The sequence below is a fragment of the Rhagoletis pomonella genome, unplaced genomic scaffold, assembly GCF_013731165.1.
Source record: "Rhagoletis pomonella isolate Grant_MI unplaced genomic scaffold, Rhpom_1.0 Rhpom_scaffold_00005, whole genome shotgun sequence".
Classification (NCBI taxonomy): domain Eukaryota; kingdom Metazoa; phylum Arthropoda; class Insecta; order Diptera; family Tephritidae; genus Rhagoletis; species Rhagoletis pomonella.
This window is the reverse complement of record NW_023458559.1, coordinates 62,938,477-62,953,959: the sequence shown is the minus strand read 5'-3', so window position 1 is coordinate 62,953,959 and position 15,483 is coordinate 62,938,477. Positions and strand designations below refer to the sequence as shown.

The window sequence follows — 15,483 nt, the reverse complement described above, 5'->3', positions numbered from 1 at the left end:
CATGTTTTGTGGGGCTTCTTATTATCATTTGCAATTTGGGCCTTTTTTGATAAGCCAATAAAGAGTACGTGTATGTTTATAAGTAGTTTTGGGTAGGGGAAATACACGTACATATATGTATTTACATTGCGTTGATTAAATTTTTTTGCTGACGAACACTCAACTATCTTATCAAGCGATCTCCACTTGCTACCCAATGCACTTGAAGGAATTGCAAGGCGGTTTTTCCAAATGTGAGGTTCTTTAAATCGATGGTTAAAAAACAAATATTTTAAGGTGTATGAAAAATTTAACTTAGATGTGATTTTTCGTCTGCTCCATCACTTGTAAATACCAATATACATTAACTTTTAAAAAGCTTTAATAAAAATCACCAGTCAATACAACATCACTTCGTAAACAAAGCCTTTTTTGAAAATTACGAAGACAATAAAAATAAAGAATGCTGAAAAATTAATGAAATGTTGAAGTTATATCAATTTCGCATGTGGGAAACAGTTATTGAAAGTGGGAACAGTTATTTAAAGTGGGAACAGTTTTTAAAACATCAACTTTTTTAAAATAGAAGCAAATTCTAAAAAAAGTATAAATGGCCTGAAAAGTAGGAATAGGAATTGAGAACAGTGAGTTTTCTAGCTCTTTCAGCAAAAAGTAGAGAATTTTGAAAAAAAAACCCAACAGAAAATATTGTTTTTTTTTTAAATTAAAAACAAATTCTGAAGATGTATTTCAATTTATATCTTTTCTTACCATTTTTGCAGTGTAACCCAGCATGCTTAATGATCACCAAGTCATAGACTAAAAAAAAAGTAAGTCACACGTAAAGGCAAATTGCGCGACCGCCGATTAGACGGATCAACCAAATAAGAGCACAAATAGACGCAGACATATTCATTCTCATTGTCTCTGCGTGAAAGCAAAGAGGCCAATCAGGGATCATATTAAAGTAGTAAGACAGCAAAGCATGAAGGGTGAAGAGTGCGGAATATTATGGACGAAAATGCGGGTTAACCATCCGGCAGTTAACTAAACTTCACGATCATAATAGTAGCAGCGGAAAAAAGTTCAACAAGCAACTGAGCAGAGAGTTAAGTTGAGTTGAGAATATACTCGCACATGCGGGTAGGTATGACTGTGCGACATTAAACGCCGACAAAGTTGGTTGCTTTTATGGGAGCGTCAAGAGGAGCAGCGCTAGCGGTGGTGGCGGCGGTGGGGACGTAGTGAGTAGTAATCGTAGTGATTCTGAAATAAATTACTTGAAAGTGGCGCATACACGTTCAGTCACCAAACGACCCTGCGACGCGCATCGCTAAACACGCACAGCTCATTCGGAGCTAGCGAACGAACCAAAAACGATAAGTTTGAAAATATTCTTTTTCGGCTAAATTAACTACATATAGAGCGCAAGTTTAAATTTACATCAACTTCAAATTAATTGTGGTGAGATACGAACATTTAGGTACAAAGTGGGTGATTCATTAGTTCGGACGAGCTCAACAAAAAGCTTATAAAAAAACAAAACTACGTCACAGCTAAAACAGTGCTTAGGTGCCACAATCCAAGTGATCTATGACCTATAACCCCACTGACACGAAACCACGCGCTTTCTGGAAGAGAGTTATAACACGCAGCTTGCAGGCTCTCGATTATCGCTTTCATTGCCTCTACCGCCACTGCAAATGCAATCCATAGCAATGAAAGGCAGCGCACTCACCATCGAAGATCGTCGCTTGTTACGTTGCATCCTGCTCGATCTGATTGTTATGGTGGTGCTCACAATACCAACTATCATATGCGAATTTGTTATACAACCCACCCGCCGCGGCTTCTTCTGCAGCGATGAGACGATACGTTATCCATTTCAAACCAATACCATTACAGCGGTTATTCTCGCCGTTTTCATCATAGTCCTGCCGGCCTTTGTGGTTATCGTTGTAGAGTTTACGCGATTCTATCGACGTGGTCGCGTCACCGAAACGCGACTCATTTTTGGTTGGAAAGTACCCATATGGATTGTGGAATGCCTGAAATATACCGTTCACTTTGCTTTCGGCGCAACCCTCACCCTGGCTGCCACAGAGTTGGGCAAGTATACAATTGGACGACTGCGACCTCATTTCATAGCTGTGTGTCAGCCGCAGCTGGCGGATGGCAGTAGCTGTGATGCGCCACAGAATATACATCGCTACATTGAGAACTACATTTGTGTTGGTAGCGGTTATGCAGCAAGTGAAGTGCGTGAGGCGAGGCTCTCCTTTCCCAGCGGTCACTCGAGTTTGTGCTTCTTCGCCATGACTTATCTTTGCATCTACCTACAGCACAAACTCACCTGGAATGCCTCCAAGTTTGCGCGCAACTCTCTACAATTCTCTCTGCTTATGTTAGCCTCGTTCACCGCGTTGACGCGCATAATGGATAACTGGCATCATTGGTCTGATGTGCTTGTCGGCTGCCTGCTCGGCATGGCAATTGCGGTGATCACTGCGATTTTCCTCACCAAGGATTTTAGCACGCCATTGGAGCGATTACACGTAAACTTGCCGCGTCAGGACACAAGCACGACACTTGATGAGATCGCCGTCACGCCACCACCGTACACGATGCGAAATGGTGGAGGAAATGTGGCGCCGTCGCTGGATAGGAACAGCGCGGGTGGCTTCAGCAACGAACAGTTTAACTCGAAGGTGTGAATGGTGATAAGCGAAAAAAATTAGTTTTATTAAAGTACCGGTATAATGGAATCAATATAAAACTAAGAACACTTAAAATGTGGAAATAATTATAGAAATCGTGATAAAGTTTAATTAACTGATATCAAATTAAAAAGTTTACTGATAGGGACAGTCTGAAAAGTGGGAGAATTCGTTTGGTTAATTTTTTTTTTTTTAATTCGGTTATTTCGGTCGTTCGATCAGAAGTTATAACTTCTGGACTGTAAAATACACGTACATACAATTTAAAAAAGATAACCAAGCATGATTGAGTGAAATATGGCTCTAAAAAAAGTTTAAAAAATATGTATTTAAATAGTAATAAAAAATAAGAATCTTTAAAAAAAAATTTGTAAAAGTAAAAACCATGCCGAATTTTAAAACCAAGGTAGCTCCGCTGAAATACATAAATAGTTGAAAAGTATGCCAAAGAAGCCGCAAAGAGGTGCGGATAGTATTAAATGGAAGCAGTTTATGTTCTTCCACACACACACACACACACACACACACAAATCAATCAATTGTTTTTTGCGTTTTTTGCAATGTTTATTAAACAATGGCTACAAGATATTTATTTAAATAGTAACTGCTACATTTGATTTCAACTTTTATACATTATGGTATTTTTTTCGAAAAAAGCTCTTTTATGTAATAGTTAGTATTAAATAGATTTTTAGTTACATTTACCTAAAATTGGTTTTGTAAAACTAGAGACCAGTGAGATATTTATAATTTAAATTGCATAAGTAAATATGTATTCAATATTGAGGTTAAATGTCGTGCAGCTTTAAATAAGTTCCTTATCTTTAAGTTTATTAAAAATAAAAGTATTAAAAATTTTAAAACAAACAAACATACATTTTTGTGTAATTTTCACGGTACACTTGTGGTTGCTGTTCTGCAAGCTACGGTTATGTGTGCATGCAGATGCGCCTATATGCAAATATAAATCATGAAATATGTATGTACATACCTACGTATGTATATCTAGTGCAGAAGTACAAAAACGTTAATATTTTTGTTTTTATATGGAATTTAAAAATGAGCCGGAAATTATAAAAATAGATTTACCTGCAAAGTGTTAAATAAATAATTCAACATGTACAAATATCAAAAAAAAAAACAAATTTGTCATTCCATGCATTCTTCGTTGGCGCACGCTTAGCAACTTCGTTACATTGCTTTTTTATCGAAAGATGCTCGCAGGTGAATCATAGCGATTATAATTGTACACACATTTGTAAATACATACATTCCGATGCGCGTCATGCTACTGTTGGGTAAACTGCTAACGTAAATGTATGCGTATGTATGTACTTATAAGGGTGAGTACCTGGATGACAGTGTTGCCACAAAAAATAAATGCCAAATTCCTCAAAAACAAATGAAAAATGCTCAAAATCCGAACAAATGACTAAAAATTTGATATGATTATTATGTACTACTATTTACAGGTACTTAGTACTAAAAAAAAATTAATTACATTCTCCAATTCAATTGGTCACCGTTATTTTTTATGCCTTGCTTTGTATATAATATTGCTGCAACTATATCAGTGCCCAATCTGTTCTCAAGTCAATCCTACACATTTTTAAACTAGTAAATATACGTTCTACTAAAGCATTAAAAAGGGGCTATATTAGTAATGCAGATATAATTTTTTTTTTTTTTTTAATTGGGAAACTTATATGAACTTGAGGAAGCTTTTAATTCAAAAACTTTTCTTCTAAAATTTTATGGATTTAATGAAGAATCAATACGAATATCCTTATGATCGAACAGTGCGTGTTCTCTCCATTCGATATCGAGATTTTGAAGTTTAAAATATGTGGAAAATATAACGATTGATTTCCTGGCCGCCATGTTGACGCAAGAGCGAAAAATCGAACAAAACCAAACTCTTTTACATTTAGGGGATTCACAAGACGTGTTAACCGTCGTAAAATCTTAAGGTTAACATCGTTTTTAATTAAAATGGTTTTAGGGGATTTCTAACTAAACCGAAATTCTTTTAAACTGATAAAGAATATATAATTAGCCAACCCCCAACCATTTTAACCGCTATTTTACATAAACAAGTGTTAAGCTTAAGATTTTACGACGGTTAACACGTCTTGTGAATCCCCTGAATGTAAACCGGAATAAAACTAAAATTCTTTACTTGAACGCGTCATATTTGCATGGTGTATGGCGAAATGCGAAAAGTAGGTTTGAAGAATGTTAGACAAGCCGCTTGTATGGTGTATGTTACTCCTTGTAAAACTTCAAAAAGCTTTTTGTTCGAAAATTTCCAGAGCGATTTAACAACTCTGTTGTGTAAAACATGGTTGCATTTGTTATCTGCGAATATATCGAGAGAAAATTCCTCAAAATAAAAATCCTCAAAAAATACTCAAGCGCACCGGAAATTCCTCACGTTTTGAAGAATCACTCACAAAGTGGCAAATCTGCTGGATGAAAAAAGTAACTTGTTATAAACTAGTTCGATTGGAAATCAGCCTTGTTTGTTTAAATATATCTACGTATGATTCCAAGCTAGTGAGAAGCTAGTAAATTTAAGGTGGCCCATGGTCATTCCAGATTTAATGTTTCGACAAACTTTTACTAATATAGTCCCCACTCAGGCCTTATGAAACTAGTCAAAACTAAGCCACTTTATGTGTAGTCCTCGCTAGTGAGAGAATAAACTAGAGAGAATAAAAATTTGTATGTTTGGAGATTTCATAATCCTCGCGTTGAGTATATATAAATCTGTATACATGTATGCATCATCAAGCAGTTTCGTGCTTATTTATTTCTTATTGTTTCTTATTTACCTTCGCACGAGTACATTTGTTATGCAGATTCCTCCATATCCAAGCCTTCTACCTTTCTACTTATTTAACCAGCGTGTTAACTGATAGATTTTCAAAGGGATCTATGTACTATTTACATATGTATATAAGACTGACTCTTCAACTGTGTGTAAGTATGTACACTGAGAAAAAAAAGCGTTGTAAAAATGAAAGTTTTTGTTCGATTACCGTTTAAAAATGTTCGTTATTAAATCAAGTAAAAAGTAATAAAAAGTTGATTAAAAAGCCATATATCGAGTTATTTCAATCAGGATAAGTCTTTAGTAGTGTATATGCGCTACCAAATCGGCAATCTGTCTATATTTAGCCCATAATATTATTGGGAAAGGTATAGACAAAGGAGATAAAGTTGTGTCAAAATATGTCGTCAAATTTTGGCGACAAAATATGACATAGTGAAAACCAGCCGAAAAATTATGGCCAAAAAGTTCATGCACCTACATATATACACATAAATTTTAGGCTCTCTGCAGCCAAGGTGATCGGTGGATTTTTTGTCGCGCGGGAAACGCCGTTGAGAGATTCAAGATAGAAATGCGTATAAATTTAGTCGGTGCCAGTAATTTTATCTGCATATTTTTTCAGTAGATTTATGTATGTCCACAGAGTAAATATTGGGTGGGTCGCCATAAAGTTTTCGTATCAACGCGTAAACAAATGATTAAAATCTTGTCATGCCGTAAAAACACACAAGAAACTGCAGAGCAAGCAGTTGTTAAAAAGTTATAAAAAAGCTTATAAAAATACACTCACTTACCAAATTTCAGTCGGATATCTCGAAAACTGAGGGACTAGATTGTATACAGACAGGCGGGCATGGCTAAATCGGTTCAGCTCGACGTTCGGATCATATGTACATATAAGTATACATTTTCATGAGTCTATCTCTTCTTAATCTGGTACTGAAAAACATCGGACCAAAGTTATAATACTATTTCATGCTTATGAAAGGTATAAAAATGCAAGAAGAGGGTTGCCATGTATGGATATAGTACACAAGTTTTTCTTAGACAAGAAAGAATAGATTGAGCCAAATTTTCTTAAACAGTTCTTAAGAAATTTACTAGGATGGTTTTCTAAAGTTTTTTGTGAAGAGAGAGCACAAGTCCCCTTATGTTTTCAACAGAAATATGTATTGCCGTTTTTGGGCACTTTTAAAATTAATAGAAAAAATTTTTTTTATGTGGTCTCTGATTTTGAATAAAGGTAATGTTTTTTAAAAGTTCAAATGTACGCAACAGTTAAAATGAATTTTTAACGAATCATCATCGTAAATATAAAAAGTTCATAAAACTACACACATACATATTTGCTTATCTGAAAACCCAAAAAAGTAAGCATGCTGTTTTATTCATTTATTTTTTTAACAAATAAGTTACAATTCAAATTCGACTCTCATGTGGAAGACTTGAACAAAATCACTCAACCGAATAATGCAGCATTCAATGTACATATAAATGCAGTTCGAAACATTGAGCTTTTCTTTTCGAATTCCAATGCCACCACATGCGTGCGTCGCAAACTTAAATTTAAGCAAAACATGAAGAAATAATAAAATTATAACAAAATTGCAACGGTTTTCACTGCAACTCAAATGCACTTCGACGTACTCGTATATACTTTTGTTTTTGCACTACAGCTGCCATTCGTGCCCATTTGCTTCTTCTCTCCATTCGCCATGCCCGCTTTATGCCACGTAGCCGTAATTGCGGTATATCTGATCCTCGGCGGCGTTATTTGGTCCGTGGTGCTGCAGATACGGCACACTGCCAAATGTGTACGCAGGCAATGCCGGTGTCGCCGATTGCGCCGACGCGGAGGCTATGCTGGCATGCGCCATTATTTTTTCCGACGCGGCTAATGTGGATGTCAAGCACCGGCCCTCAAACAACTTGGCCACGTATCGCGCCACCAACCACGCAAATAGCGTGCCCAACAGTATACCCACCAGCACATCGGACCAGTGATGCCAGTGATCGGTGACGCGTGTCAGCGCCACAAGCCAAGCCAACATAACAAATCCAAATTGCAGCAAATTCTTGAGTAGCTTGGAGCCGCGTGTACTGATCGCCACTTGCAGGTACAATGCGATGTAAGCCATAGCGTAGAATGCGAGTGAGGAGTGTCCGCTGGGAAAGGACTTTGCCATTTCGGCCATCATTTTCTGGCTAAGATCATTTTCGCAAGTGTATTCGGCGAAGTATTGGCCTTCATTGAGTTCAATGTCACAGTTGGTGCCATCGGCCAGACGTGGTTTACAAATGCTGAAGAAGTATGGGCGCAGGCGCCCGATGGCGCGCTTTGGTATCTCGGTGGCGATTAGCGTCATCTGCATGCCCAGCAAATAGTAGCCGAGCTGTGCGTAGATATTCTTCCAGCGGCGTCCGCAGCGGCAAGAGTCGTCGTTGGATTCGTGCGCTACATGCCCATGCTGTTTGCCACGGCTAGGCGATAGCTGTCGAAAGAGTTCCACGGTGAGGATGACGAAGAAGGGGATGCCAAGGGCGACAATGCATAGCGCGCCAAAACCAAAAGTCTGTTTGCCGGTGAAGGGGTACTGCAACGACTCATCGCCACAAAAGAAGCCGCGCTTCTGTAGCGGCATCAAGTGGGACAGCGCGATCACGACGCAAATTAGTACGACAAACAGGAAGAAGTCGATGAAGCGACGCACCGTTATCATACCGGACATTTTGAGTACAGATGTGACTTCAATTTGGAAAGGCGCGAGGTGCTCTCTGTTGTTGGAATTCGGAGAGTATCTGGTGTTATTTGGATTTGATTCCCGTATCCTCTTTTATGCTACAAGTTGAATTATTTTTTATATTACAACCCACAATGGCCGAAATTGAATTTTGTTTGGCATAAATTCAAAATTTTTATAGCACTATATTCTTGATAAAATTTTTTTTTATAAAAGTACATACATATGTCAACCCTGTGCTTTCAGTGCGCTTTCAAAGGCAGGTGTATGATTAGCTGTTATTTTGTCAGAATTGGTACAAAATTGTTAGTCAATTGAGATGAGCTTGTGAAAGGTTGCGTTAATATAAGTAAACAAAATAAAGGTCAATGTAAATATCGTGTGTGTGTGTGTTTGTTTGTTATTATTTTATGTATTTGTAGTGCGTATTTAAAGAAAAATACTGAACAATATTTTTTTGTTCCGCGGAGTAGAACTAGCAAGCTGACAAGTGATGACGCGAACTAATAATAAACAAATGCTTGATAATAAATATATTTTATCTGAGTAATAGCAGATTTGCCAAATTTTTTTTAGTAGAGGTTATTATTATCTTTGAAAATGTAACTTTCTTTTCAGAATTTATGCCAAAAAATTTTAATTTCCGGCCAGTGTGCAACCTTTAGGAAAGGTATAAATAAGGCACTTTTCAACGTTTTTGGCAGTTAACTTTTGGAACTTTTTTCGTAAAATTAAGGTGTTTTGTATTTTGCGCTTGGAGACTATTCTCTAAAGCTTTCGTTCTTATGTTTTGTGCTTTATTGCCGTTTTAAAAAACTTGTGCCTAGTTTTTGGTAGTTTATGACTTGTGGATACTTTTCTGCTTGTACTGAAATTTAATCTCCTGTAGTACCAGTTTACAAAAACTTCCTCGAGTTTTTAAATTTTGTTTTTATTTTTCAAGCAAATTTCAATATTTAAAATTTTCTGTTTTGTTTTTTTTTCGGTTGAAAAAAATTGTCAAATATGATACTTTTGCTAATTAGGTATACAACGTCTTTTTTCGTTCGTTAATTGGAATTTTCGTCAACGTCAAAAATCGTACTTTAAAACTTGAGAGTTGAAATGTGCAAAAATTATATGCAATGTCACAACGGCCACCATCAACTGCATTCAACTACAGTTGTTGTACATACAAGCAACGAACGCGCTTATTGGCACCTCTACCGTTACTATCACTACCGATATTTCCAAGACGTTGATTCGCTTAATTTTTGCCGCACCGAACAACTCGCTCCACAGCCGCTTGAATATGGACTAACCTATACGTCGAATGAATGAAGATACAAATTGAAATGGGGCCCGCTACTTCAAACACCGGTTGGTGCGCGAATGTACTTAGCAGCAGCAGCGGGTCTCGATATCTCATTGATATCTAAGCTTCATTATGATTATTGCTATTGTTTGCCAGGTTGTTGCTTTTGTTGCTGCTGTTCTTCAAGTTTCGTTGTTTTCTCAGAGTTGCGAATACAGTTAAATTTAATACATTCGTAGCAAAAATGTTATCAAGAAACGCCCCGCTACTTCCTTCTCTGGAAAAAATAAGGTGACCCAAATATAAAGTGGGGCGCGACACTTTAGCAAGTTTTGGCTATTTTTCTTTAGTTTATTTAATGTTTATTATTTTCTTATAAAAATATAGCTGAATACTTAACCAACACCATATAAATCCAAACTTCAAACTTTGGGCAAAAATTATGACAATTCTTCAAAATTTCACCAAATTTTATAAATTTTTAATCCGCATCTATAGAAAAATTATGGTATGTAATTTTAAAGTCTATTAAATTTTAATGTATGGAGCAAATTTGGAATAGCTAGGACTTACCGTTGATTTTTGGCATTTTTTGTGTGTCGGGGTTACGCATTTTTTCCATACAAAGTATGTTCTACCGATTTTTTACGGTTCAACTCTGTGTTAGTAAGTACAAATGTAAATACAGTTGCGGTAAAAATAATGGCACCAATCTTCGAAATGGTATTTTTAGCAACTTATGTTTATTTATTTATTTTGGAGTCGGGCCCGCACGCTGGCCGACCAAATTATATCGAAATGCACGCATTTTTTTTTCATAGATATATGCAGAAATGTTTATTACAGAAAATTCTTATGCAAATCGATGCATACCCTTCAATGCATCGAAAAATATCGATGCACATTTCGATGCATCGAATCAGAGATAAACATCGATGTATTTTTGACACTGACATACTTACCGAGAAGCGATGACTTAAACCCGCAAATGTGTGAGTATTTATACGATGATTAATTCAAAACGAAGGAGAATTGCATACGAGGGAATTGTAATGTAAAATCCTTTTTGGCAGATAGAAACAATAAACGGATATGATTCCAAGCAAAAAGGAAGCAAGGAAAAGGATCACACCCTTAAATGATGAACGTGACATACATATGTAGCAGTTTTTGCAACTCAAAGGCTACTTGCGCGCGGAATATGTCCTTGATGATGCCTTTGGCTCTAACTTAAACAAAGAGTGCTTTATCGCCGTTATGTTTTGTTTTGTATGCGCTTACCTTTGTTACTAGCTGAGGTAATTTTCTATGTATGTGAAATGTATCTTTTTTTCTTGTGAAGAGTATTGTGCTTGGGGTACTTATTAATTCTTGAGACGTTCATTTCGTTTAAAACCAGCAAATTTTCGGTTTTTGGCTTGTAGTTCTTCACCACCTTATATGATTTACTTCTCAAGTACTTTGACGTCGACGTTGCAAAAATCACCTTGACTTCTCTTCAGTTGTCGAATAAATCTTTCGCCTTTTACTAAAGATTTCCGTGGAGAGGAGTATTTTAATGGGTCTATAACCAATTTTTGATAATGGCTCGACTTTGCTGGTCGAGCCTGCAATGAATAAATTAAAGTATATTATAATTACAAAGGCTCATAAATTACTATGCGGTTTCAATACAAGCAATTTGAGTCATGGATTGATGAATTTAGAATATAGCTTGTTATATGGCACTAAAAATGCTTCAAAGTGATATTTGTATGCTAAATAGTTATTTTTTTTCCCCCCCAAAATACCGAAATAATTTATTAAGAAGCAATAAATCAACTTAGATCTTATTTCAAGACCTAAAACACTCATGTATATTTGCGATCTCCACTTGTCACACTGTCCTTATTTAAGTATAATACATTTGACAGTCCTACATGCCATTAGTCATCTTCCATTGTCTTTCCTCATTATCATCTGCTGCCAATGTCAAAAGGGAATATAATAGAGCCACTATTTGAGCTCCTGCCGTTTTCATCACACCCCTGCAGTTATTTCATTTGGCTCATTTGGTTAACATTCCCATCATTTCGATTCTGTTTTTGTATACCCATCGTGCGATTGAATTCAATTTCGTATTCAATGCAATTACAAATTAATTTATTATTGCGGACAACCACCAGCAGTGTTCGCTGGTTTGTGGATAACAACAAGAACAATTCAACTAGCTTACAAAGTGCAAGTGATGCATCGAAATAAGTACACGTACATACGTACACGGATCTGCTTAGTTTGGGTTTGACATTTAAGACGAACAAGAAGCAAGAAGCGCCAGCTTGGAAGGCTCATCACTTTGCGCGCATGCGTGCCAACTATGTATGTAAATGTGGCGCGCTCTAGTCAATATACCATTGTTTAGTTAGATTTGATTGTTATTTTTGTTGTACAGCAGGTGGCCACTTTTGGACAATCATTTGACAAGACGAAGAAGGTTTTGTTTGTTCAATTTAGTGAAGATAATTTATTGTTGGCTAATTTGCTCTAGTTTTAAAGTAGTAAAAGGCGATGGCTAATTATTTGATAGCGGCAAATTAGGAAGTAAAAGAGAATGTCTATCAGTTTGTGTAATTAACTGAGCATGAAGTTCGTTAAAGGTGCTCATTTGTTCTGTCTTAGACGTTATTTTAACACTCGAAACGTTTAAGGTGAAATGATGGCTAATTACTTAACATAGAATAAATTGAGAACTTAACTTAAGAAGTCCTTTGTTTAAATTTTGAATTAATATACTTTTTAGAGTTGGATAGTTTACGAACTAGTTCATTCGTTGAACTAATTCATTGAAAAGAACGAACAACCTAGCTCGAAATTTAAGAATTTCATAAGCAGATGCAATATATGTTTTAAAGTAATATTTTTATTGACTGAGTTATTATAAAACACGGAGAAAAATTGATTTGCCATTTTTAAAAAGTGGGTTATATAAAAACGGGAAAACCTAAAATGAAAAACGGGAAAACCTAAAATGAAAAACGGGAAAAATATATAAAATTGCATGGACAAAAAAGGAATAGGCTCGCCCAAAACCAGGCTAGACTGCGCACGCCGCCAATTCAAATAACTCCTCTCTACGGAAATCTTTAGTAAAAGGCGAAAGATTTATTCGACAGATGTCAAGGTAAATTTTGCATCAAAGAACTTAGGTGTAGCAATTTGTAAACTGCAGGCGAGAAGTGCAGGCGAAAATGGAAAACAGTTCAACCATAATAGCTTAAAGACAATCATAAACACAAAAAAAAGTATAGAAAATATATTGCTTCTCAGGTAAGAGAGGCTTTTACATTCGCCGCTAGGATGTTGAGCTGTGCGCTACAGAGGATGACTCAAAGGATGCATTGTGTGCTTAGGCAGCCTTGAGCAGCGAAAAATGGTTCGTTGTTGATGCCATTGTATGTTTTCAACGCAAACTATTCTACCTCCTCTTTAAGAAAGGTTTTCAATGTCCTTACCTTCTTTTTTTGTTAGGAATTACTTTACACAAAATCGCACACAACTGCTCATTTGATACATTGTTTTCGTCCTTGATTCCTTTTTGCTAGAAATCTCAGCCGTTTTTGCTTTCGTCTCCTAAAAAGGATTTTACATTATTCCTTTACCGTTTGCAATTCTCAACCGGTTTTTATTCAATATCGTATAAATACCCACAAACTTGCTGGTTTAAGTTATCGCTTCTCGGCCTTATGGCTAAGATCAAAGTGTAGTATCTGTTCTTATCAGCTTAACATCTGATAGATCCTCCATCGGAGGACAACAAATGTTAAACTGATTTTTGGAATTAGACGGAGTGTTTTAGGAGCTTGCTCCACCTCTGTCACGGGTTGGCCCGGCATTGCAGTACAGCCGGGATTTTGGCCCAATCTAATGAATATATACAAAAGAGTAAAGTACGTGTTCGAATTCTAGTGAATATTTGTTGTAGAAACAAAGGATATTCGAAATATATGGCATGAATTTTTATCATCTGAAAAGCCAGTTGAATCTTATGAAATGGTAACTTTAATAAGGCTCTGGTATGATCGTAACCTGTAGAAATTTTGTTGTACTTAAGAATATTATAATGTGATAAAATTATAAAAGTTTATTGCGTTCGGGTATAAAAATTTCATAAAAATGGGACCATAATGTTGAAAATTATTGCTCATCAATTTTGGGGTCCATGTCCATTTATGGCAATTTTAGAGCACGTCTTGAACGAGCTCATCAAAAACAAATGAGCATTTGCATACCTCAAGCCATACAAATGTGTAAAAGTGTGTTGGATTATAGCACACCTGCGTCGGGTAACTCAGCTAAACATTTTATTTTCTTTGTTAATTATGAAGCCAATTTGAAATTTATTACATTTATTTAAAAAAAATTTGATTGAGAGTATGTCTAGACAAGAGATTTTATGAGTTAGATGGTTTATGAATAAAGATTTTAGTTGTTTGTTGTTGTAATTGTCCCTCATAAAGTAGAAAAAATATTCGCATATTTGCTATAGAATTTTTGCATGCCGATATTGTAAAAGAAATCAAACATCTTCCAGTGATAGTCGTATTTAAAATTTTATGATAACTAGGCACGCAATTCTGACAGATTAAACATACACACATATGTACATATGTATGTTAGAGTGACCCAATTTTACCCAATGTCATTATGTTTTTGGGGCTTGATTGCTAAACACTTTCGAATACTTGTAAAAACTCACCTGATCAAGTCTGGTTGCCAAATTCAAATATTAATCCGATGCGAGTCTCCGTTTTGTACAGTTTTGGGCTCTAATATTTAAGAGCGTGTTCGAGAAGATGGCAGGGGTAGATTTTGTGGAAAATTGACGTGCTATAATTTGATTAGATACGTGCAAATTTCTAAAACGGTGTAATCTTTTCTAAATATTTTACTTCGATAAAATATGTCTTCGGCGTGAGGGGGCTTTTAATTTTTGGTTAAAAATTTTAGTTAAAATTTTTTTTTCGTCATATCGTACGGATCCCGTATATATCGTTTTGATAAATTGAAAACAGTTCAATCTTCTACTTCGACCCTGTCGGACGCCTCCAATTTATATTCAATTATTTATATTTTGTCGTGACCGCGGGATAAAGGATACCTTTTAGGGTTGGAAAAGTGCAGAACTTCAGAGTAACGAATGACGTTGCTGAACGATAACGTAACGTAAATCTGTCCGAAACCATGAACGGAGCACTCATTTCAAGCGACGGCGGGTACCAGAATTTAATACATCTTGTAGATTATAAATAGGAAATTGTTCCAAAAAGGAAATTCTAGACACTTTAGAGTGTAATAAAGAAGAATTACATACTTATGTATCGATAAAATCGTAATAAATCATTTTTTCATTTGTTTTCTTTACTTTTGTTAATTTTGTCTGCAAGCTCCCTATCCTGTTAAGATACGTGTACACCTTGTGATGATTTTCAAGCATAGAAACTTGAAACTTAACCTCAGAGTCGGTTTCATGAGTTATTTAACCCGTTACCCGGAACATTGATATTTTTAGCATTATTTAGCACCGTTTTAGAAATTTGCTCGTACCTAGACACCGATTCAATCAAATTACAGAGATTTTTTTTTAGTTTTTAAGCTCTTTGATAATAAATTCTAAACAATAAATTATAAGCATTAAGCGTGCAAATTTTAATGTAAAATGTAATATTTTGTAACATAAATTCAGATAAGTGCAGGTTTATTTATTTAATGTCGGTTATCTAAAGCTTTCTAAATTTTACAAATTTGTTTGTTTATAATTAAATTTAATTCAGTTTTTGACTCTCAACTGTGCCTAATACTGGATAAGAGTAAAAATTCCTTAAGTGTATCCGCCAATTATGCTACAATTCCACCAAATCATAATGTTATTGGACATCT

At 35.8% G+C, this 15,483-nt stretch overlaps 2 protein-coding genes and 3 non-coding genes across 5 annotated transcripts; 3 read left to right on the top strand and 2 right to left on the bottom strand.

Moving 5' to 3' along the window:
- Window positions 1-768: 768 nt before the first annotated feature.
- LOC118739346 (putative phosphatidate phosphatase) lies at window positions 769-3,010 on the top strand. The gene has a single exon (XM_036470611.1). The coding sequence runs from the start codon at window positions 1,683-1,685 to the stop codon at window positions 2,691-2,693; it is 1,011 nt and encodes a 336-aa protein (XP_036326504.1). The 5' UTR covers window positions 769-1,682; the 3' UTR covers window positions 2,694-3,010.
- Window positions 3,011-7,256: 4,246 nt separating this feature from the next.
- On the bottom strand, window positions 7,257-8,353 carry LOC118740175 (putative phosphatidate phosphatase). The gene has a single exon (XM_036471672.1). It carries the CDS (start codon window positions 8,259-8,261, stop codon window positions 7,257-7,259), a length of 1,005 nt encoding a protein of 334 aa, XP_036327565.1. The 5' UTR covers window positions 8,262-8,353.
- A 2,696-nt stretch (window positions 8,354-11,049) lies between these two features.
- Window positions 11,050-11,174, top strand: LOC118740254. Its single transcript, XR_004993101.1, has one exon. It is a non-coding gene; the product is annotated as a U5 spliceosomal RNA (small nuclear RNA).
- A 1,506-nt stretch (window positions 11,175-12,680) lies between these two features.
- LOC118740257 lies at window positions 12,681-12,716 on the bottom strand. The gene has a single exon (XR_004993105.1). It is a non-coding gene; the product is annotated as a U5 spliceosomal RNA (small nuclear RNA).
- Window positions 12,717-13,273: 557 nt separating this feature from the next.
- LOC118740264 lies at window positions 13,274-13,471 on the top strand. The gene has a single exon (XR_004993111.1). It is a non-coding gene; the product is annotated as a U2 spliceosomal RNA (small nuclear RNA).
- The last annotated feature ends 2,012 nt before the right edge of the window (window positions 13,472-15,483 follow it).